Source organism: Sphaeramia orbicularis, chromosome 20 (assembly GCF_902148855.1).
Source record: "Sphaeramia orbicularis chromosome 20, fSphaOr1.1, whole genome shotgun sequence".
Classification (NCBI taxonomy): domain Eukaryota; kingdom Metazoa; phylum Chordata; class Actinopteri; order Kurtiformes; family Apogonidae; genus Sphaeramia; species Sphaeramia orbicularis.
The window spans coordinates 20,581,358-20,604,555 of record NC_043976.1 but is presented as its reverse complement, the minus strand read 5'-3'; the positions used below and the strand labels follow the sequence as shown (position 1 = coordinate 20,604,555).

At 41.6% G+C, this 23,198-nt stretch overlaps 2 protein-coding genes across 5 annotated transcripts in view; one reads left to right on the top strand and one right to left on the bottom strand.

Moving 5' to 3' along the window:
* The window catches only part of slco5a1 (solute carrier organic anion transporter family member 5A1), a 46,062-nt gene extending 42,242 nt beyond the window's left edge, over nucleotides 1–3,820 (top strand). Inside the window, exon 10 of the mRNA XM_030123080.1 lies at nucleotides 746–3,820. Coding sequence (XP_029978940.1) covers nucleotides 746–1,203 — 458 coding nt within the window. The 3' untranslated portion in view covers nucleotides 1,204–3,820. The remainder of the gene's footprint in view (nucleotides 1–745) is intronic.
* A 410-nt stretch (nucleotides 3,821–4,230) lies between these two features.
* The window catches only part of sulf1 (sulfatase 1), a 37,623-nt gene continuing 18,655 nt past the window's right edge, over nucleotides 4,231–23,198 (bottom strand). Inside the window, exons 6-21 of one of the 4 annotated variants that reach the window (XM_030123078.1) lie at nucleotides 20,539–20,689; nucleotides 20,229–20,404; nucleotides 19,922–20,050; nucleotides 19,348–19,404; nucleotides 16,962–17,088; nucleotides 14,618–14,834; nucleotides 13,971–14,217; nucleotides 13,789–13,885; nucleotides 13,600–13,694; nucleotides 13,358–13,429; nucleotides 11,841–12,013; nucleotides 11,171–11,313; nucleotides 10,073–10,196; nucleotides 8,462–8,495; nucleotides 7,462–7,512; nucleotides 6,536–6,708 (exon numbers count right to left, since the gene is read on the bottom strand). In XM_030123078.1, the coding sequence (XP_029978938.1) occupies nucleotides 6,675–6,708; nucleotides 7,462–7,512; nucleotides 8,462–8,495; nucleotides 10,073–10,196; nucleotides 11,171–11,313; nucleotides 11,841–12,013; nucleotides 13,358–13,429; nucleotides 13,600–13,694; nucleotides 13,789–13,885; nucleotides 13,971–14,217; nucleotides 14,618–14,834; nucleotides 16,962–17,088; nucleotides 19,348–19,404; nucleotides 19,922–20,050; nucleotides 20,229–20,404; nucleotides 20,539–20,689 (1,927 nt within the window). In that variant the 3' untranslated portion in view covers nucleotides 6,536–6,674. Of the gene's footprint in view, nucleotides 6,709–7,461; nucleotides 7,513–8,461; nucleotides 8,496–10,072; nucleotides 10,197–11,170; nucleotides 11,314–11,840; nucleotides 12,014–13,357; nucleotides 13,430–13,599; nucleotides 13,695–13,788; nucleotides 13,886–13,970; nucleotides 14,218–14,617; nucleotides 14,835–16,961; nucleotides 17,089–19,347; nucleotides 19,405–19,921; nucleotides 20,051–20,228; nucleotides 20,405–20,538; nucleotides 20,690–23,198 lie in introns of all 4 variants that reach the window. The other 3 variants (XM_030123079.1, XM_030123076.1, XM_030123077.1) reach the window with 3 other exon arrangements.

Here is a 23,198-nt window from a genome sequence, read left to right as displayed (position 1 = left end):
TTTTTTTTTTTAGTGGAGACTAACATCAGAGAGGTGCTGATTCAGATCTGAGGTGATTTTGTTACATGGGAGGCAGTGCAGTGTGGGATTTAAACTGAAAGTTTGTTATTCCACAGTTTCATTGACTTGAAGGAATCAGTTTTTTCTGAGACATATTAAAGTCAATTGTGCCACCAAGTGGTAGATTGGTGGTATTGAAGGAAGTGCTTTTAATTTACACTCGAGTGCTGTGACTCAAAGTGAAGTGGTTACTTTGCAAAAAAAAAAAAAATTCTGAATTTAATTCAATTAACAATTAATTATTTAATAATTAAAAGTAAAAATGACACAACTTTGAGTTCTGTAGCTTTATCATATTTGATGATAAATATGATATATCTTGGTTTTACATTAGTAGTAAGGCAACAGTGGAGGACAACTATACTTCACTTCTTTAGTTAAGTTATAAGTAATTTAATTTTTTCAGCTCTTACTGGAGCTATGCTACTGTTTTATATAGTATGATAACAGTGAGAAACAAATATTTAAATTTTTTCAGCTCTTACTGGAGCTGTACTTCTGTTTTATATAGTATGATAACAGTGAGAAACAGTACAAATAATGCTCAACTGTTCAAATGTCTCCATACTAACTTCTGTCTCTACTTTAGTTTGTCTTTCCTGTTGAAGGATTGTCTCTACATCAGAAATGGGTTTTACATCTGCCTCAAACCCCAGTTTTAAACCCACATCTCTCTCTCCCTCAGCCTACATCCCCACCCCCATCTACTTCGGTGCTGTGATCGACACCACCTGCATGCTGTGGCAGCAGGACTGCGGCGTGCACGGCTCATGCTGGGAGTACGACGTCACCTCGTTCCGCTTTGTGTACTTTGGCCTGGCCGCCAGCCTCAAGTTCGTCGGCTTTGTCTTTATCTTCCTCACCTGGTACTCGATCAAGCACAAGGAGGAGCGAGCCGAGCGCTGGCGCCAGCACCTGCCTCCGCTGGGCACGGTGAGCGAGCTCATATGTCACGCCGGAGGCCAGAAAAGCCACGCCCGCACCCGTTCCTGCCCCGTGTTCATACCGCCGCGGCCTGACCCGCCAGCTGCCCTGCTGCTCAACCGTGGTCACAGCAGCCTCAGTTGCCCCGGTAACGCCCTCAAAGCAATAACCCCACCTATCCTGTTGCCACACCACCACAGAGGCTCGGCTCATGTCTGAGAACAGGCCAAACGTCCCTGCGGGGTTCATTGTGACATGTGCCTTCCTGTTTCCGTCTCTGCACCACACAGTGTCTGCTTTACACCAATCAGGCACCAGGCGGGGCTCCAAAGCTGCTGTAGGACTGACAGGCAGAGACACAAGCACGCCCACCATAAGCAAAGGGCTGTTCATCAATAACAAAAGACTGACGGATGTTCTTTTGTCCTGAGCATATCATCAGCTGCAGCCACACACAACATCCACAGAAGGTCAGACCTTTAAGGTTTGGGTGATGTGAAGACATCCATGGTGCTACTGTTCAAGGGCAGGGCATTACAATTACCGTACAGACATCATCAACACGGCGTCTAAAGCACAACTGACAAACCTGTACTATGCAAGATCCTATGTACAGCTCCTCCCTTCTCAATACTGTACAGCTCCCTCTGTACTCCACATCTGTACCTCTTTCTTCTTCTTCTCTGCTCATTTCAAACATCCTTCCGTGTTGTTATTGTCTTAACTCATAATCCAGTTTTTCCCTTACAGCCTGAGCTGTGAACATATCAGCCCTGTCTTTCTCTTGTATTTGAGCCATTCAACCTGATCTCCTGTCTGGTTATCATCTTGTTTGCGTCCTCAGAATCGACAGAATTTGGGTTTTTTTTTTTTAAATTCCTCTCATCTCTTCTTCATTTTTTGTAACAGTGCCTCTAAGGCTGTCTTGGCCAGTTCAGTACAATGCTAGCTACCAGGGTAAAAGCTAGCTATCAAAAAGCCAGTCACTGTCCTCTCAGTTGAGCGACATTATTCTGCTATGTTGCCCTCAGCTTTTGTGTTTGAGTAACTATGCCTGACAGTAGTTTCTCACCTCAACTTGTAGCTTAAAGCCAAGAAGCATCAATGGTACAGTGGAAAATGCGAGAACTCTATATGTCATTACACACACAACATCATTAAATTATTTACATTTAGCCAAATAGGAAAGGAAATAAGAAAGGTGTCTCATCTCTGACCATGTGCTGAAGCTACTGTATGTTAAGATTTTACTTGAAACTGGAAATGCAAATCAAAACCTGAGAAATGTGGTAAAACTGCTGTTTTCTAAACAAATCTGGACCCATTTTAAATGTAGTTTCTTCAAAACAAAATTATTTGTATTTAATCTAATGCAACAGCTAACAAACTGATAAATGGATGCATTGTTTTGGGCTTTGTATTGTAAAAGCTTCTCCATTCTAATGGTCATCAGATGTACATAGTAGTTATCTAGTAGTCTAGGCTTTTAACGAAGTAGTGCAGCGAGCATGTAAAACAATGACACCCCCCCTTCCTCCCTTTTATCAGCAAGAGTAATCAGACTTTGGTTATTCAACTCCTGGGTGTTTGGGGCCCTCTAGTGGACAGAGAGACGATTGTGTGAAGGCCGGTGAATGTTGCTGTTGTCAGATCTACTGTATGATGAAACTCTCAGTTAAAATGCTAATTATTGAACTTTATCACTGCACTAAAGTTATTATAACTGAGCGAAACATGACCTTTTATCTATGAGGTTTAATTTGCAGACCAATTGATGAATGCCTTAGCAGAAATGCAGTACAATGTGTTCATGTCCAGATTTCTTTTGACCTTTGGCCTAAATACCTTCAGTATTTTATTTCTTGTGTGTTATTGTGTTAATAGAGAAGCGGGATAATAAGGCCTTTTTGATGTTGATGATTGATTTCAAAAGAAGAAACTTTTTAGGAGTATTTTTTCCCCTTTGTGAAGAAACGGGTTAATAAGGAAAGACTAATAAAGTTATTGCATTTTATGATGTTTTTAGAAAAAAAAAAATCAATGCAGTGACTAAATTTCAAAAATTAACATTGTTGCCTAAGAGTCCCAGTCGTCTGCCAGGTAAAGATTATCGAGTGTTAACGGCAGTGGCTAGTATTATTGTGACTTAGTACCTCGAATTACATATTCATAAGTGATTATCATGTAAATATTGACAAAGCAAATGAAGCATATTATAGAGCTCACACATAGTTAGAAGCATATTTATGAACTAACCCATGACATTGTAGTAAGAAATAACTTAAAGCTCCAAAAAAAAAAAAAAAAACACACAAAAAAAAACCAAACAGTGGATTTGTCTCGTGCCTGATCAGTATTATTCACATTGGGAAGGGTTGAGTTCACATGTCATGGGGGAGGGAGTTACTGCAATGTATTTTTCTGTCATGAGGACTACACAGCTGATTGACATGCTAAAGGTATGCTACCCAGAATGCCCTTCTCCGTATATTTGTAATGATTCTCTACTCTTCCTCGTGTGCTCTGTATTTATAACACTACCAAAAATTAAAGCCAATATAAGCTGAAACATTTATTCCATTCACAACATATACACCTGCATACAAAACCCAGACCCCCCCCCCAAAAAAGTTTAATTATATTAAATGCTTGGCAAAACAAGGTTTTATTTTAAATCTATAGCTAAGCAGAACTGTAATTAATAGCTAGCATCCAAAATACTGATGATTCTTATTATTCATTACAAGAGCAATAACCTGAACACTATAATAATTTAACAGATGTGTGATTAAGGCACTTTTGACTTTTAGCTCCTTGTGCTTGAATAGGAAAAAAAGGCAAATAAATCACCTTCAACATAAGAGCACTGCACTCATTGCTGGGAAGCGTAGAGAATCAGGTCCCGCCGATCACGTGACGTGCAAATGCAGCCTCCGAGCTTCAGTGTCCTGCTGATCGAATGCCTGGACTACTACTGACACAGATGACTTCAGGTTGTAGATTTGCTTTAACACATTTTCCTTACATCAGTGTTTGGACTGAAAGTGAATTTCCTGGACAGAAGTTGTATTCTGAAGGTCAAGCTTTTATTGCTTTGTGTTCCTCAGGAGCAGAAATCGAATTGATGTTTGTGAACACTTGGTTTACAAATGCCTTGAATACTTGATATTTGTCATTAAACAAAACAAAAAAAGACTTGTCTGAATTATTACAAAGCACAATTTTGGACACACACGAAACATTAGGGAGGTTGCAAGGGTTTATTTCTTAACAGCTTCACTGTTTTCCTGAAACCAGAGTTGTTCTAACACTTACACAATAACTGTTAAGAAAATAAAAGGACAGCATCCGAGGTGGTTTCTGCAGAGCCAGTTTCTAACCAAAAGGTGCATCTCAATTACTTTTGAAGCAACAAAAAGCAAACCAAAAACTGAGATTAACTCCTGGCAGAAATCCAAAATGGACTTGGAATACATAGCTTAATGCAATGCCTTTCGAGTACGTCACCGACGTCATCAACAAAGCTGTAACATAATGTGCTGTCAACCAGTTTAAGGTACAGTACAGTTGCACTTGAAGTGAATTGGCCCTGTGCAACACTAGATCCTGGATTATCAAAGCACTATAAGGTCATACAACACGATAGTTTGGTGACATTTCCAAAAAAGTTACACAACAAACATTTCTACCCCCTGGTGATTGTGTAAGCATTTACTTGTGATTATTAATGATGAGTTTCCTTACATAAAAAACAAAAAAATTGCTGTGAAAAGTAACAAACGTACAACTCTGCAAAGTCACAGCTAGTGCAGTGGTGCAACAAATCAGTGAAGTGTGCCCTTACATGCAAAATAAATACCAAATGAATGCATTTTTCCTTGGTTGCATTGAGTGTGAGGTATGTTTTTTGTTTTTTTTTACCCACTGCTGAATTCAGAATTAGTTATACTGTCACATGTAACACGCTAAACCATTAAACTGTTCCATGATTGTCAAAAATTCTAATATTGACAACGTTCTCAAAGAGAAATATTCACATATAACACAACTTTTCAAGAATAACTTATGGAATAGACATGCCATTGTTCGTGTTGATTCTGTAACTTTTTCAGAAATGACTAAAAAATTCTTGTGTTAGCTTTAAAAAGAAGACAGTAGAAAGAATTATTTCACAAAGTCAGATTTTACAATGGACACATTTTCAAAGCCACAAATTGTGGAGTTTGAGGATCATTATGTAGAAAAGTTCAAAAGTGCATTTGGGGTAAATTTTGCCATTATATCACTGGTGAGTGGTTGCTATTCTGTTGGACCATTCTATGACTGAGCAGCTTATAGGTTAATAGACTCTGAGGACTGGAGCGTACCTAAATCTGACTAATACTAACTATTTATTCAGCTTTTAAAATGGTTTCACCACTCGTTTTATTAAAAAAAAAAGAACATATATTAAAAACATCAATGGTGTTATCCATATGGAATTAATCAATTTTAATCCCAATACTTAAGTTTAGCTGCATTAAGGCTTTCTCATTTCTAAATATATATTTGAAACATAACACTGTTTACTAATAAATGTAGGCACCTGTAAAAAAATAAACAATAACTTTAATACTTATTGTACAACTCTTGACTGACTGAGGTGGCATCACTCGCCTTTGCTTTTGGCAAGCTCATCTCCTAATCACTGTGTCTCTGTGTCTCTATGGCGACCAGCAGGTCAACGGCTGATTGGTCAGCACATGATTCTGCCTCAGAGGGTCTGATTGTAGGGTTGAGGAGAAGAAGAGCCGCTACCCTCATAGTCCAAGGTGAGGGGTCGGGCTGGCTGAGGCCCCACCTGCAGCACCACCCCGACGCTCTGTGGGGGGCCAGTCTGTGTGGAGGGGGGGCTCCCAGTGGTGCTCGTCTGCACCTGGGGCTTTACCGTCTGTGGGGAGAAAGGGAGGTAGCCTTGGGCCCGGAAAATATCCTCCTCTTCCTCGGGGTCCAGACCCAGACCCAGGCCCAGGCCCAGGTTCTGCTGAGGGCCAGCAGTGTCTTTTTTGCCCACACCAGGCTGGAGCTGGACCTGCAGGCTGGTGTGAGTACGCAGCAGGTGGTCGTGTCGGGTTTCAAGTTCTGTCAGTCCATTTCCACTAAAAACATCCCCCTCTCCATCCATTTCCTCCAGCTGCCGCGTCCATGTGTGGCTGCGGACAACGGCCTCGTCCCTTCTTGAACCTGATGATGATACCGTTACCTGTGACGTATCCGACAGCCCAGGTCGGTCACTAAGCCTCTCAGGAAGGTCATTGACAAAAGGTTTCGGTTCCCTTTCCAGTGTGGGCCTGGAGTTGTGCGGTGCTGATGGTGTGGTGCTGGGGGCGGGGGTGATGATGCGAGCTTCTGTGACCAAGCTCGACCAGGGATCCCTGGCTGAGACCAGCTCCTCTCCACTGCCCTCCTCAAGTCCTCCCCCGTCCCCGGAGCCCAGCTCTGGCAGGGTGGAGTCGTCAAGCTTATGGGTTCGGTTGAATTTGTTAAAAATGTGCAGCAGTGCAAACATATTATCTACATCCTTCTGGAAGTTGCCCCAGTTGTCTGGGCTGGGGCTGTAGTCAGGCCTACATTCATAAAGGCTTTCGTTTATGCTATACAGATCCTCCAGTCCCTGCCAGTTCACCTCCTCATCTGTCAAGTTAGGAAGCTTAACCTTGTCGTCCGTCCCATATTGGCTGTGTGCTGCCAAAGAGAGAAACAACATTGTAAGAATCTGGAGTAGAGAAAAAAAAAGGAACTCTTTTTCCTTTTCTTTTTTTTTTCCACATTCACTCAGACAGCATGCAGCATTGCCCAGCTTCCTGCTCTCACTAAAGCAGCCAGTTCCATCAAGTTTATGGCCCCAAGCAACACACTCATACACACAAGTACGCTCACACATTTACAAAGCAGCATTAAAGACCTAAAAAAAATATGACAGCATCCACACTATGCTCAAGCCATGAGTAGTGCAAACACATGCTGTTTTAGAAATAAGAGAGTGACAAAAATCATTATCAGTCATAAAATCAAACATAATATGCTGCACAACAAACAGTTAAAAGCATAGTTAATGATAGGCCTGGACTGGATTGAAATGCAAAGTCAGGCAACCTGGAATAAAACAAAATCTGAACAGCAGAAGAAACAAAAGGAGATCAACAAATGCTCAGGGAAAAAAAAAAAAAGAAATGAGCTTGCTGCTGAATGATGTATCCCCAGAACACAAACAGAAATACAAAATAGATCAAAACACTATCAGAAAAAAGAGGCAGATAAAGAAAATTCAAAGCAAAAGGCAAAATCATTTGGGCCCAGTTTGTTGTCTGCAAGTCAAAAAGTGAAAAACAACAAATATAAGCGCCACTTTTGGTCTGCTTTCCTTGTGAGATCAGCTCTCTTTTAATAACTGCTGCTAGAGAATGGAGATGGTTTGACATAGGCTTAAGGACTCACAGGAAGGAGAGGCTTGGTCTCCTCTTTGACCACTTTCGATGCTGCTGTTGCCTGGTAAGCAGGTGCCAGAAACAGAGGTCAAGAGGGCAGAGGTCAGTGAGAGGACAGAGAGGTCACAGCAACTCTAATGTCCACTCTTCCACTAGCTAATGGCCATCAGCAAACATATGATATGTTGTGCATGCCATGTTACATCGGCACATAATGTAATGACTGTTTATTTGTGGATGGGGTGGGATATGGCATGGATGATGACTCTAAAGGAATAGTTCCACATCTTGCAATATGCTTTCTGCGAATAAGATGAGAAGATGGATACCTCTCATTTACAAAATAACACCTCCTAATTTGGTTTATCATGAAAATAAAAGCAGAGAAATGTCACTAGTGTGGTTCTATCCAATTATTTGTATAGTTCAGTAAACAGTAGTAATCTTCTCATCCAATTCTTGACAAAAAAACAAACAAATATTGGCCAAAATGTCCAACTATTCCGTGAAGTTTTTATGTAGAATGTGATGCATGGGGGTGAGGGGGGTGGTACAATATCATGCATGTCATTCACGTGCACTTGATGCTTGGGTGGATCTTTGATAGAAGCACATATTCAGCACTTCATGACTTCATATCACTTCAATTATTATTTAGCCATGCTATCCTAACAGCTTAAAAAAACTTTGATTTTATACTTTAACATGGGCAACTGCAAAGCAAAGCATGGTAATTTAACCGGTTGTACGCTCAAGTAGCTGCAGACTGACTGACAGGGCACAAAAAGTGAAGACACGCCGAGTGCACACAAATGAAGCAGCTTTAATGAAACAAACAAAAAAAAAATAAACACAATCATCTGTTATGATATGTTAGCACGTCCCCAGCATGCAGCCACAGATCAAGCGCCGGCACTCCGTGGATGAATATTAGTGGAAATGAGGCAAAATCGGCCCATGCAGGTGTTAAAGAGAAGCCACTGAAGAAGAAAACAAAAATTGGTGGATACCTGTGTGGCTCATAGCTTCCTCCATCTTTACCTCCTAATCAGAAAAATAAAAGCAATCGATTGTTAACGCTTTGATTCAAGGAGACGTGGGAGGGAGATAAATAGATCATTCACACTGAAGATTTCTTCATGCACGGCTGCTACTCCCTAGGGAGAAATGCAATTATTGGATGAGGAGGAGAAAGGGTAGAAATGAGTATAAAGGAGAAAGGATGGAGGGAAAACAACAGGAAGGGAGCATGTCGTATGATTGGCTGGATGAAAAGATGAGGAGTGATTTGGAGGGTGCAGAGTTCAACAGGCTTTCCCCTCCGAAATAAAACATAAGGTTATGCAGTCAGGTGATAATGATGATTAAATCACACTCCACAAATAGATGCAAGTAACTGCTAGATCCATTCCATGCAACTGTTATATTTTAATAATCTATTTTTCCAACAAAAACATGGCTTGATGAAACCACAACAGCAATTTTTATGGGTTGGCGGAGCTGGCATCGTTACCGCGCGAGGGCAGCCAGTGCACGTAAGAGATTTTAGGCTGCTATGTGACATGTGTTGGCATGGTTATGACAAGACGGGGATGCCAGCACTGAAACACAATCAGTTTTCACAGACTAGCTTGGCCGCTCCGCCGCTCCACTCTCCAGCTGGTAATTACAGACATGAAGTTTTATCCTCAGGACATAAACAACGCAGCCAGTTCATGCCACACACGAACACTTTAGCTTTCCCATACTTAGGTCATCATGCCATTACTTATTAACCACCTCCATTGCGGGGATGTCTGCTCTAAGGGATGTTTGGACCATGTGGTGGTCGTAAAAAAAAAAAAAAAAAAAAAAAAAATACTGTGGCTGATTATAGCAGTGATGCATGAATGGTTCGAATAAAATGACAGCCTCAATTGCGGCGCTGACAGCATCCTCCAAATAATATCTCTAACACACAGTGAAGTCACATAGAGGAAGATAGCCAGGACACACAACCCTTACATGGTCTTTTTGTGACTGTGTGATTCTATAATTCAAATGCTGGAATTAGAAAGAAAAAAAAAAAAAAAATCTGGCAAATTTAAGGTTGAAAGTTTATATGGACAGATGAGACAGATTCCAGGAAGCAGAAAGTGCTGGTATGAAAAAGAGAGGTCAGTGTGTGTGTGTATATGTCAACATGATGAAAACACTTAACACATATGCAAAAAGGACACACAAAACTACGGTAAGTGATGATTCTTTGACCTCCACCTGAAATTTTCAGTACGCATCACTGACTAGATCATTCCCATACACATGCAGCATGCAAAAGGTGCAAACATACACCGCTGAACCAGATTCAGAACGACACACAAAGCGCTGGTCGTACTCCAATATCACTAGTACCACACCATTAATCATATTATAGTTTTGGCATTAAATGTGCTTTTAATTCACGCTATTTATTATAATATTTCATCATCTATTACACACATTGACAGACCCCAGTGCTATTTTTTGTGCTGAATCTGTTTCAGTCTTTGTTGGCATAACAACTACAGCTAAACCCAGTGTTTCAGTCCAAATATCCAACCACCTCACGTCATAATTTAGGAACAATAAACAATAAATGTTACCTGTATCCAAGCCTTTTGGACGAGGGTTACACTGCTTATACCCTTGGCAACTCCTCATCTCCATCAGCTGAGCATGAAGAGTGTTCAATACTTCTCGATCCACCGTGTACACCGCATTGGTTAGCTGCACGCAAAAAAGATCGCATTGTCTCATTATGTTATATATAGTGTCTCCAGCAAAGAAAACCAAAATGATGGTTCGTGTGATCATTGGCATATAAAAAACACTTTTATGTTACAGGCAAGACATTCACTTCAATGGTTTATAACAGGTGAGACTATAAGTAGAAACACACAAGTGGTGCCAGACACAACAAACCCCGCCCCTCACATATATTGTAGCTTATTTTGGTATCGGTCCAGCTGATGTCATCATGTCTATGTATGTGCTGATGTCAGCATATCAATTGCCACAAATACAGTATATGCGCCAAGTTTGAAGTAAATTGAAACAAAATCGATGTTTTTATAGACATTTGAAATTTTGCCCATTATAAGTAAATGGGAGAAAAAAAAAAAGTAAAAATCCATAAAAAATTTGAACTTTGACCTACTTTTCCCAAAATGAAATGACATCTTTTTCGGGTCACTGTCAATCTACAAACCCAATTTGGTATGAATTCAACCAATAGTTTTTTCTGCTACAGACGTGAAAATTTGTCCATGATAAGTAAATGGGGAAAAAAAAAGATTTAAAAAAATTCATAAAAAATTTGAACCTTGATCTTATTTCCCAAAATGTAACCGTACCTATTTCGGGTCACTGGCAATCTATAAACCAAATTTGGTATGAATTAAACCAATACTTTTGCTGCTACAGATATTTGAAATTTCACCCATTATAAGTGAATGGGGACAAAATATTTTAAAAATTCATTAAAAATGTGAACTTTGACCTACTTTTCCCAAAATGTAATGAGATCTATACTGGGTCACTGGCAATCTATAAACCAAATTTGGTATGAATTCAACCAATAATTTTGCTGCTAGAGTGTTAACAAACAAACAAAGAAACCAAACGAACCAAAAACAATACCCTTTGCGTCCCTTTAGGGGGCGGGGTAACAACTGAATGACTCAGGGCGGATGTTCACCCACCTGGTAGGGATCACTGTTGAGGTCAAAGTACTCCAGGAAACCGGTGGAAAATTCACAAAACAAGGTGTTGTGGGTCTCGTTGATGGTTCGAAGGCACCAGTAGGTGTTGTTGTTGGAACTGGTGCATGCACAGAATCCGCCCACTAGTAATAATTCAGATTCACTGTAAGTATTTTGACTACAGACCTAACAAATGAACAATATCCAATGATGCTGTAACAGGGTTCCTACAGGTTTCTACAACTTAAATTTAAGACATTTTAAGACTACTTAGAATAGAATTTAATGTCCATTTCACGGCCATACTGGCAAAAATTCATGACTCCTAGAATTTAGGAAAATGTATTTATTTACTCTAATGTCTTGATTCCCACCGTTACAATTCATTTTTCAACAAGAGCTGCAAAATTAGCGATAACGTTACTTTTTTTGTAGCTTGGACACATTTAAACACAATACAGAGAACAAATTTATGGCAACATAACTCAAGACCCACTACATTAAATTTAATACATTTTAAAGACTTTTTTTAAGACTATTTAGACTTTTTAAGACCCTGTGTAAAAGCAAAACCACCTCTGTTCTAATCCGGCTTCTTCTGCCATTCTGAATTAAACAAGACAAAATAACAATAACCGAGCTGCGAGTATGTTGTAGTTGATATACGTACGAGTCCAGAAAGGCGCCGTCTGCCAGTGGTCGTTGTTATGCGTGAAGCAGGTGAGTCCTGGCAGGCTGCAGTCGTCTCCCTTCCTCTGTCGCTTCTTCTCTTTCCTTTCCTTCTTCCTTCTGCGGATCTCATTGTACAACTGGGCCCGTGCATCTATTTCTTTCGCAGCTTCCCTGTCAGACAAAAAAAAAAAAAACGTGAGAGAATTACAAAAGTGTGCTTTGCAAACATGACATCAGCCCCTAACCCCTCTGATGCCAGTAACCGCAGTATTGGGAGATGTAGAGGGGACTTCCAGAAGGCATCGCTTCATGCCAGGGTATGACAGTCTGTTTACTTTTAAGTTTAAACTCTTACTATGTCCAATTTTCTCTCAGATGACATTCTAGCCACTGTCCTCTCTTCCTGCCTGCCTAAATACACACCAGGCACTTCTCAAACAGCTGCTTTGTATTGGTATAATCTGTTCCCAATGTTTCCTGGTGCAAGATGATCACTGTGTTTGAGGGATTGACTGATCTCCGCTCTGTTGAGTCATTCTATCTTTCCATGCGACTCAATCACTTCCAGACACACGTACAAAACATAAAATATGTCTTTTCCGTACATGCTTTTGTCATTTAAAATCTATTTTGAGAGACCGAACACTCTTCTTAGATGACATGCTTCCTTTAGAAACCTGTTTCATCGTGGTCAGAGGAATGTAAACATTCAGCACATCACAGAACAGGTAACACATCACACACACATGCTGGACTGGACATGTGGAATCTACACAGTTCTCTAATGAGGGTGACCATTAGTGGTAAAGTCTTGCCTGGACCTGTCATGCAGTGGCCATGCAAATGTCTAGTAAAAACAACACTCCTGTAAGATGTGATATTTGTAAGTCATTTCAGATATTTGTGGCTTCATGGTCAGTATTAACCCATAAAGACCCAAATAGCCACCGGTTGACCAAAACCATCTACTGATCTAAACTGTTTAATACCTGTTGATCCACTAATCCTATCAATACATGTAAATAATTGGTGCAAAATCTTTTCATGGTCATCAGATGTGACCCATTTGGATGTTCAGAGGTTCCGTAGTGAACCTGGAAACACCGTCATCTTCTACAAAGTTGATTCACCAGTAAAACCAATGGAGTTTGATAAATGACAGTAGATGGAGACACTGGGTTTATGTTCACTTAATGATATCTTAGTTGAAAAAGTCACTTTTTCTTCAGTTTTCTCTGTTTTTGATATTATAACCCTCAATTTAATTTGAGCTTTTATGAATATCTACATGATTGGTGAATTTAATATAGGAAAAAAAACTGATTTCACTGAAAAACCACAAATTGCGGAGGATAGTATGAGAATAAATAGTGATAAATCACTTAAATAAAGAGAAAAAAAAAACTATTTTGGAACTGCTTCAAAAGTAGCACTGGGTCTTTATGGGTTAATTATTAATGAAAGGGATGATACTACACAGGACAAACCCATGATTAGAGTGGACGAGAAACTCACTTAAATGGATGGAGTTGATCATTCCTGTTCTTCAATCTCTCTGCCTTGTTTCTGTCTCCTTTGCTATAATAGCTGGTTTTATGAACAGAAAAAGAGACTAAGGACCGGATAGAAAACTGTCCATCTGTGGACTCCAAAAGGCTTTGGCATGAGGCCTAACAGAAGTCATACATAGCTTGCATTCCATATAGAAATAACATAACAGAGAAAAGTATTTTTGTGGTCAAATTTGAACAGCTAACCCCTTCTTTCCACAGTCACACTCGTCCGGCCGTGTCCTCTTCAGATGGCCTCTTACTTCTCGCAGGTTTTTGATTTTGTCTTGAAGTGCTTCGATCTGGAAAAGAAATATCAGTCACAACAAACCCTCAACCACAAACAAGAAGTACCATAACTGTACAAATGTGTGGGTAAGTCCAAGGTGCACCCACCTCCTGGTCCACATAACTCTTATGGTCTTTCCAGGCTCTGGAGGACTGGTAGATCTCCCTCTCACAGTGGACAGTGTCATTTATCAGGATATAGCACCTAAAACAAATGTAATGCATCATAAATGCATTGATTTGTACCCAGTTTTTATATTTGATGGTACTGGTGGGAGGCTGCCTCTTACTTGTGGGTAACTTTGACAGAGTTCGGGTATCCCACAGCATTGGTGTCATCTGCTAGCATTTCCTCTGACCCATCATCTGACCCCAAGTCAAACTCTGGGTCCTCTGCATTGTAGTGACGCTTAGTGAGGACACGACGGCGGACAGCTGACTGGTCATCTGCCTGAAGGTCAACGTCGTATATCTGTCCTTCGAATTCCACAGAAAGCGACCTGGCGGGCCTCGTGTGGACGAAACGTGGTCGAAAACCTAGTCGATAAAAAAAGAAGAATGTGTCATGTTGCAGATTTTCTGAGCTACACTAGAGGGCATCAAACCACTCCAAACCACAACTTCAACAGCGCACCCAGGGCATCATCCACAGAACAAATTCCAGGACTTGTTGCAGGATGTTTGCTTTTTCCTTGCATCTGTCTCCTTTTAGAGCAAAAATAATCCATTACAGGAAACCAAGCAGCCATAAGCCTTTGCAGACTTCTTTTTCTCTAAGTGGTACTGCAAGGCTGACGTCAACACAAAGAACAGAATATTGACCGAAACTGTCTGCCCCCTCCAGAACCTCCATCCCCTCCAAATAACGCCACACATTTGAATATCTCACCCTCCATCATTTAAAGTAACTTAATATCCTTCGTCAACTTGTACTCACGCTGGCCGGATGAGGATGAGAACTGGCGGTGAGAGCGGCGGTCAGCTCTGGAGGGTTTTAATAGGCTGTCGCCGCAGTCGCAGCCCCTCTCTCTGTGGTCATAGCTGCTGCGGGGTTTCAGGCTACGGGCCCTCTTTCTGGAGCCCTCTTTGGAAGCGCCACCCTTACACTTCTGTATCCTCCACTTCCCGGTGATCTCCTCCACACAGTGCCATTTCTGTCAACGTTAGCAAAGCAAAAATACACAATGAAAAATAAAAATTCCCACATGATTTCCCATCTTGTAACTTAATTTCTATGCGTAGATTTCCCGCAAATGAAAACCATTCAAGGTCTGTGATCTGTATCTTTTAGGATTTTTAGGATAATACTTTTTCACTGGATAGATTTTTCTGACATAGCTTATTATAGAAAGAACAATGTGAAAGATGCAACCTCAGATTTCCAGACAGAGCCTGGGTACTCATACTTTTTAAAGAATCTTTTTAAAACACTTGCTTCTGACTGACATATCAGGCCAATCTCAGCCTGTGGGAAAGAAAGACATCCAAAAAGCACCAGCAAAGATAAACCAAAATGACCACATGAAATGAACTGGGTCTGTCTGGTGTCTGAAAACAAAGTGGAAAGTCCTATCACTCTCACACGTGGCCTATGCCAAGTGCGTCACCAGAAAAATTGTGTAAATACATAGCCACGCACTCTCCTACATCCTCTTTTGTCTTTCTCAACATTTATTCCCACAAGGCAAAGAAAGTTTTGGCTAACTGCTGTGACTAGTGCTGCTGGTGAGGTCTTGTATAAATGGAGGAGACACATCTGCAGAGCACGGCGCAAATGATCAGCGGTGAGTGTGGGAAAAACGGTCCAAACAAAGGACCATAAGGCAGATCGGGTTTCTTCTGGAAGGCTCGTATAGTGACTAAGAGCTTACGGGCCCAACAGAGCTGTTATATCAAGAAGCAAGGGAGACAGAGATGTATTGTCACTCACGAAAAAAAACAATCTCTGTCCCTCTTTGTTCCTCTCCCTCCCTCTGAGGGTCAACAATACTGCTTTAGCCGAGTACAGAAAACCCGAGGAGGTAGAGAAGTCGTTATGAGCAGACACGGCTGATCATACATGTTGAAATGTAAGTGGTTAGTGAAAGACCCGCAAGTCGCTCCCATTGTCGTGTACCCCGAGATGTACAGTAATAGAGGTTGCTCTTTGTCCCTGGTGGGTAGATCTGACATACCCACAACAAACCCATTCCGTTATCACATGGTTGAATCCAAATGACCACAACAGCTTTGCAACAAAAAACACAGCGCAAGTTGGGTTCTCTGAAAAAATCTGGTCGGTCTGTCCAAGATTATGTGGTCATTTTCAAAGGGCAGTCACTTTTCAGAAGTTCCGCTCAAAAACAACCCTTTTTGTATTCTTTCAACAGTTTAATGTCCTTGTTTTAAAACTCCTTAAACTATTTTAGTACTTGTGACAGAAAATATTGCTGCCTAACTCCTCAACATCATTTGTTTCTGTACAGGAGAAAGAAGAGCTACAGTCAGACAGAATAAAGAAAAATAAAAAGGCAACAATAAACCCTTACCAGCTGTGTGTAGTATTACCATCTTGCCCTGCACTTTACTGCCTTTCAGGGTGCTTTCTCACTGGGAGGCCATGCTAAATCATGCCAGACGGACTGCTTGTGACTACAGCTAATACTTGGTGTAATGCAGCACCGCATTATGATGTAAACTGTTAATGCTGCAATTATAGCCACAAGAATTTTCTGGGCATTTCTTATACACTTTCACATGTGCGCACACTATACATATGCACCTATTGACACTAGCACTGCTGAAAAAGGACTGATTTTCCATTGCCGCATTTAATAAATGACAAATGCGCATTTAGGTAACTATAAAATGGATCTGGACCGGATTAGTAACCTGTTCAAAAGCTCCGTCTGTCATTTAATGCTACCTGAAACTTGTAACAAATTTGTATTATTCAGGACCGTCTGCACCAAGGCCACATACTATAACACTTGGTTGTTGGTCTGCCAGAAAATTAATGGGCATAGATGAAAGAGAAGTACCAACAAATGACTGAACCACAAAATAGTGCTAAAGGCTCCAATTATGAACCAACTGATGTTCCGTAAATGGCTATTTGATTTGTGGTTTTGGAGGAAAGTTCAACAGGCAGCAGCTGTGTCAGGCTGAGAGGTCGCATGAAGCATTACTTCTGGAAGAAAACTCAAATAACTGGCTTCATGCATATGCAGGGAACTCCTTTTTGTTCTCAAAGATTTGAAGGAATAAGTCGAGTTGCGTGCACATGGGTGTGTTTGTTTTACCTGTCCAGGCTGCTCGCAGGGTGTCTGGAATTCGGCCTGCTGGCACGTCTCTTTGACCTTCTTGTACTTGGGGAGGCTGTTGGTGTGCTGAGTGTTCACTGAGTCATCCTTCTTTCTCAGGATCTTTCTGCACAACAAAAGCAAATGGAATGGAAGGGAAATCAATCAAATATACCCTAATTTAGGGAGTCAATCTACTATTAAACTATTAAAATACTGCGGTACTAAAACAAGCATAGAAAAGTTTCCTTAGCTTTAACAGTGTTTCCTGTTTTTTACTTTCTGTCACGACCAGCCGTGTGTGTCTCTCATGGTCACAGCCAGTAAATGGATAAGTTATGTAGCGTCTGTGTGTGCCAGAGGGTCTGGGCATGCAGCTCAACTCAGCCTCACACCAGTGCTCAGCTCCAGGCCAAGCTGTTTGACCTCGGCTTGGCATCGGACTCAAATGCCCTGCCACCTTCTCCTGTGCCACCACCACAAGGCCTGGCTGAGTCTTTCCTTTAGCAATGCCAAGCCCCCTATCCCCAGCTCTAGCCCACGCTCTCTGCCAACATGGCCTGGCTGCTCACAATCCACAGACAGAATGGCAGTGACAACACAGTAAAAAGCAACCTGTCCCCTTTAAGAGTAGGACCGTTGTCTTGTCCAGTCCAGTCCCATTTAGCACAGTGTTCCAGGGGAAAATGGCCAATGTTCACACACCGGCTTGGCTGTAGTCTCTAGCCTTTAGCCAAGGGTGATTAAAAAGCTAACAGTTGTTGTCGATGTCACTCCCTTATGGCTACATTACGTGGTAGATGATTACATTCTCATACAAAGCAGTCAGTCCCAGCTGTCATTAGTATTTCACTGGCTCATAGGAGCAGTACTGTAAGGTCACGTGAGGATACTGAATCATACATCATCACACATGACCAGTACAGAAAAACATTAGCTTCTGTGTGTGTGTGTGTGTGTGTGTGACTGAGCTCAGTGAGTCAAGTGAAAGGTTCGCAGAGGCTAATCTCGGCATTTAGACACAAGCTCACAAGAAGACAGCCCTTATATACATTGTGGATTAATGGAGGTACGGATTAAAAGTGCTAAAGCCCCCCCTCGCAGGTCAAAGGCCATACTTTTTAATTCATAAACAACAGTCTTTAGACCAGCTACTACTTATGTCATCTAGACCAGAGGGAGACTGATCGTCATGCATGGCAGTAGAACTAACTTGTTCTCCTTTCACAGGAAATGTGCCTGCAGATATTGACGTAGTTACTGGCATATGAGCAAATTATTGGAAAGAAGAAGTGAGGGCCAACGAAACGAATGTGAAAAAAATGAGGATATGAGGAAATGATAGTTGGGGAAGAAAACAGCAGCTGTATGGCAGAGCGTGACATACTGTAACATACAGTATCATTGCACATGCTGCCAGAATTCTCTGGCCACAACCACTGGTACTGTTCTCTTCAATTTCTCTTTGAACCAATGCCTCTATGTTTTAATAAAGGTGCCCAAGCAAAAGAAAAAAAAATGTGTAGAAAAAGTTGGTGGGATTATTCCTCTCCAAACTGTCAGTTTTTCTGTCTGTGCACCCCTTGCATTAGTGCAGCTTAACATGTCAACCGAACAAAGGATGGCTGTCAAATCGGAGGTATCATTTTCTGCAACATATATCTAGCTACAGTAAAGAAGTTAAATAAAGAACTGGCAGGGTTTTATGAGAGAGCATGTATTGTATGTGATTGCGTGCACTACAAAGAAAACAGTCTTGGAGAAACAGTCAAGTGTTGGCTATAGTGTGGCTGCTGCATTCCACACTGGGGGAACTGGTGACATGTCCTGTATGAGTGGATTGAGTGTGAGCCATTCCTCAGGTAACATCATCCTGAGCTTGGCTGGCCTTTGTTTATTTTGCACGTGTCTAGCTTTACCAAGTTACTGAAATGTATCTTCCGTCTGTCTCTGCCAATGCACGAAATGCAGACAAAGTCAGGTTTAGTGCCCCATCATGTGCTCGATATATGCAAGACCCCTTCAGAAGACAAAGACTCTTGTTTTTCTTGTAAATGATCAAATGCCTTGGTTACGCATGTGTCAGCACCTCTTTCATGAACTGTCATAATCTGCCAGCCGCTTATAGCTTTACCAAACAGCTTAGAATACTTCAACCTCTTCAACCATTATTGCCTTCCAAGCCAACTGTGGTCAGGAAATGTCTGTCAGATAACAAATAACTGGAAAAGAGACCATGTAGCTGGAAGACAGAGGACAGCGTGCATCGAGTCCTGCACGTTTTGGGTTCATTGAAATGTTTTGTCAGGTTTGTGTGACATACAATGCTCTGAAATGACATGGATGTGTCTGTGGTGTGGAAAGGGAATAAAGAACTTTAGTTTACCCTCGCTCCACAAGGAATGTGTCCCTCCAGACTTTGGGTTTCCGGTTGGGTTTGAATCTGGGAAAACAAAACGTACAAAGTTTATAGAATTCATATGGCCTATGCACTCACTATCAGCAGTATTATGTCAGGAACGCAGCTGGCAAACACAGTGAAGGTTGATCACAATGAGCCTAACACCTTATGGGTGCCAGAGAATGGTGTAAATGCTGTTTTTTCATTCGACTGATTGATTCAATTAATGTGTTTCTTTGCCAAAACTTTTCTTTAATGTGGATGTAAACTCTTTTGCTGATACATGTAGTATAAATCAACTCGGCAAACAATTTCTACAATAAACTTCATAAGAAGAACCTCAATAAATCAGAGCCAAAGTCTGTCAACTGGAGAAAAACCGCCAAATTGCCTTGAACCCACTTTGTGCGCAGCTGGAGCAAAAGTAATCATTTTGGCTATGGAAATTTGCATTTGCTCAATAATGGCAAATGAACAGGGCTGTTGCACATATTATGCACACTGTGTAATTACTGTACATAATATCCATGACAGCATGGCATGATAGAGCCATACAAACCTATTGCCAGTCCTCTCCTGTTCCAGCAGCTTAAGGATGGACTTTCCATCCATGTCTGGAGGGGTGTCCAGCCCGGCAATGTGGAGAATCGTGGGAGCCAGGTCAATGTTAAGCACCAGATGAGGGTTTCTGAAGAAGTGCATATCCAGAAGGTTTACTTAACCTTCGTAATTACAATTACATAAAAATGACAAAACCAACCGAAGTTTCACTTTTCTTAAAATGGTGATGCGGTACATTCGGAAGGCATGCAGAAACAATGTAATGACAATGTAAGATCAGTAACACTAATGCAACTTGGACTTACACTGCCCCTGGCTCTACATTAGGTCCTCTGAGGAAAAATGGAACACGGATGTCAAAGTCATAAGGCATCGACTTGCCCTTGACCAGCCCAAACTGACCAATGTGGTATCCATGATCTGCTGTGTAGATAATGTAAGTGTTGTCCAGCTCCCCAGTTTCCTCTAGCATGTCAAAAACCTGGGGAGCGAAATTGGAGATGATGAGAGGATGCTTGTGGACTACCCAAAAATTTTTGGGCAACATAGTACACGCCGCAGGGTGACTTCTCTTAATCCCAAAAATGCCTATACATAATTATGTAGAGAACTTACCTTCTGCACCGAGTCATCGACAGACATCAGTGTCTGCAACCTTTTCCGGTGGAGAAAGTTGGTGAATTCCATGTGGATGGGTTTCATGGGGCCTGTGTACTGCATGATCCAGTGTTTGTCCATATTTGGGGCATAGTTGTAGCTTGGGGTACTAGAATGAAAAAAAGGCACGGAGGAGTGAAAATGTGAAGAAACTAATGAAATTCACATTAAAACACTATAATAAGACAAGTATGATATTTGAGTTTAGATTTATGAAACATATGTACACTATATTTTGTCTATGTCACACAGATGCAAGAAAATCTTTAGGAGCGTCCATCTACAACAAGTTATCAGAGCATGTAACAACTATGAAGAGCCCATTCAGGGTGCCAAAAAACACCTGTCTGCTACTTTTCACAAACTACTGCTCAGTAACAGGTGCCACAGTTGTCCACTGCATTTTGACACGCATAAATAGCTGCTCTGTTTGTTGAAGGAAATGTCTAAATAGTGAGCAGCCAGCGCCGTAGCTGTTTTTCCACACCTTTCTCTGACCATCTCTCTCCTCACACACAGACGAGAGTCTCCTTGCTCCACTGCGCTCTTGGCACAGACAAGTCATTTGAGGGTTGGCACATGCTTATGAAAATAATAGGCCCCAAAGTCAAGTTTGCAACAACCTCTGGACCAAAAACTCAATAAGTCATGGTCATTTCAAATGGGGGAATAACAAGAGTGGATAAACAGCGGGGAGGAGGCAGAAGCAGTCAGTTTGTGAAGCTGTAGCTGGGAGAAGCTGTTCACCTGTCGGTTATGGTATAAGCTATAACATGAGTTCTACTGTAAACCTCTGCGTGACATTCACTTTTGTCCTTTCTAATTTTTCCATTTTCTAAAACAAACTATGATCTAACAGAACCTGTTTCTGGCCCTTAATAAGCAGCTCTTGGACAAAGTATCAGGACTCTTAATGAAGACCTGTGATGGGAGCTGCTTTGCTCTGATTGAGTGAACTGCCTTTTGCCCTCATCTCCCCAGGCCTGCTTTGTGAGAAGGGTGAACTCTTCACCCACCTAACCAGGCGGTCTAATAAGCTCCACAAAGGGACCTGTCTCTGGGCAGTGGGCCACCAAGGTATGGGGCCCTGGGCAGCGGGAAACCAGGAATGCAAAGGTCAGAGGAATGAAGTAAGTTCCATAGGAGAGGTCACACCTGCCACCTGTCACATATCGGTTTGTGTTTTGTGGTATTAGCCCTGGATTACAGCAGCCCATAGTCCGCTGTTCACCCCAGACTGCCTCATGACCTTACAAAACTTAACAGACACATACAGCATGAGGATTACCAACATTCCCTGAAGCAACTTGTTGAGCTACGACCAGAATAACTCCCATTCACTCTGCTATAGAAAGACACGCCGCCGAGAAACTTAACCACATCTATAGAGTTGGAAGCGAGTCAGTAACTTGGCCAACATCTAAGAGACAGGGTGAAAATACCTTCAGTAAGGAATGTTAATGACATTAACATCAAACCCTCCCCTGCTATTGTTGCTGTCAAAAGTACAGACGCTCATTTGATTTATGAGGCGGCTCCTCCTTTACTGCCACGCAGTCTCTTCTCAACTCTGTGCATTACAAATAAGTTTACCATTGTGTCTGCCACGAACACAAAACCAAAGAAACCATAGGAAGTCAGTGTAAATGGTTTCTAAACCTGTCTGAAGGTACTCAAACAGTGTCAAAACAAAATCTATAAAAAATTGTTCCATAATAACCTCCTGTGAAAACAGTTTCCATATCTTTTATTGAAGTGTATTGTCAACAAATGTCAAAACATACACCCACCCATGCCAACCACCTGCGCTGCCACAGTAACCACACAACATATTACACACAGAGCACCTACACAATCACTGGGGCAACCCCCCCCGGCACCCCAGGGCCCCAGCTCCGCCCCCTTTGCCCGAAGGCTCAAGCTAAAAATAAATTAATAATGTCACAAAGGGTGTTCCAAAGAACACAATGCATTCCTCTCGTCCCAGGAGCTGCTCGTACTACTACTGATTGATATGGATGGGGTCAGGAAGTCCTCCACGTACTACACAGGAGAGAATGAGCGCTGGGGTGAGCGAGTAGGGATGGGAAAAAGAAACAAAAACAGAGGTAGTCAGAGGGAAAGATAAATAAAGAGTGAAACGGAGAAACAGATGAGCAGACAACATAAGGTGGGAAACAAACTGATAGGAATGAAGTGCAAAAAATTAATAAATAAAATAAATAAACATGAGCTAAGTCCATTTTTCTTTAACACCATCTCTATCCTATGTAGTGCCCTAGTGCATTCTGGGAGAATACTGGGAGCCCACCTAGAGCTGGCAGGGCATGTTGCCATGGAACGACCCAGAGTATTGCAGGACGGCCTCAACTCACTGATGAGAGTTGTGGGAGGCAAATGTGGGCTTGGCATAAGAACAACTCTACATAAAAAAAAGATCCCTGATCTTCTCACTGGTATTTTCCCCAGCTATTCTTGGATAATAAATCATTTTGATTTCACGCTTCCACAGTTGTAGACCCTAGCAGCTTCTCAGCAACCTGTCATCACTGGGGTTTGAGGAGTGTGCATACTGTAAGCATGTTAGGTACACCAAATCATAAAAACTCAAACTGGAT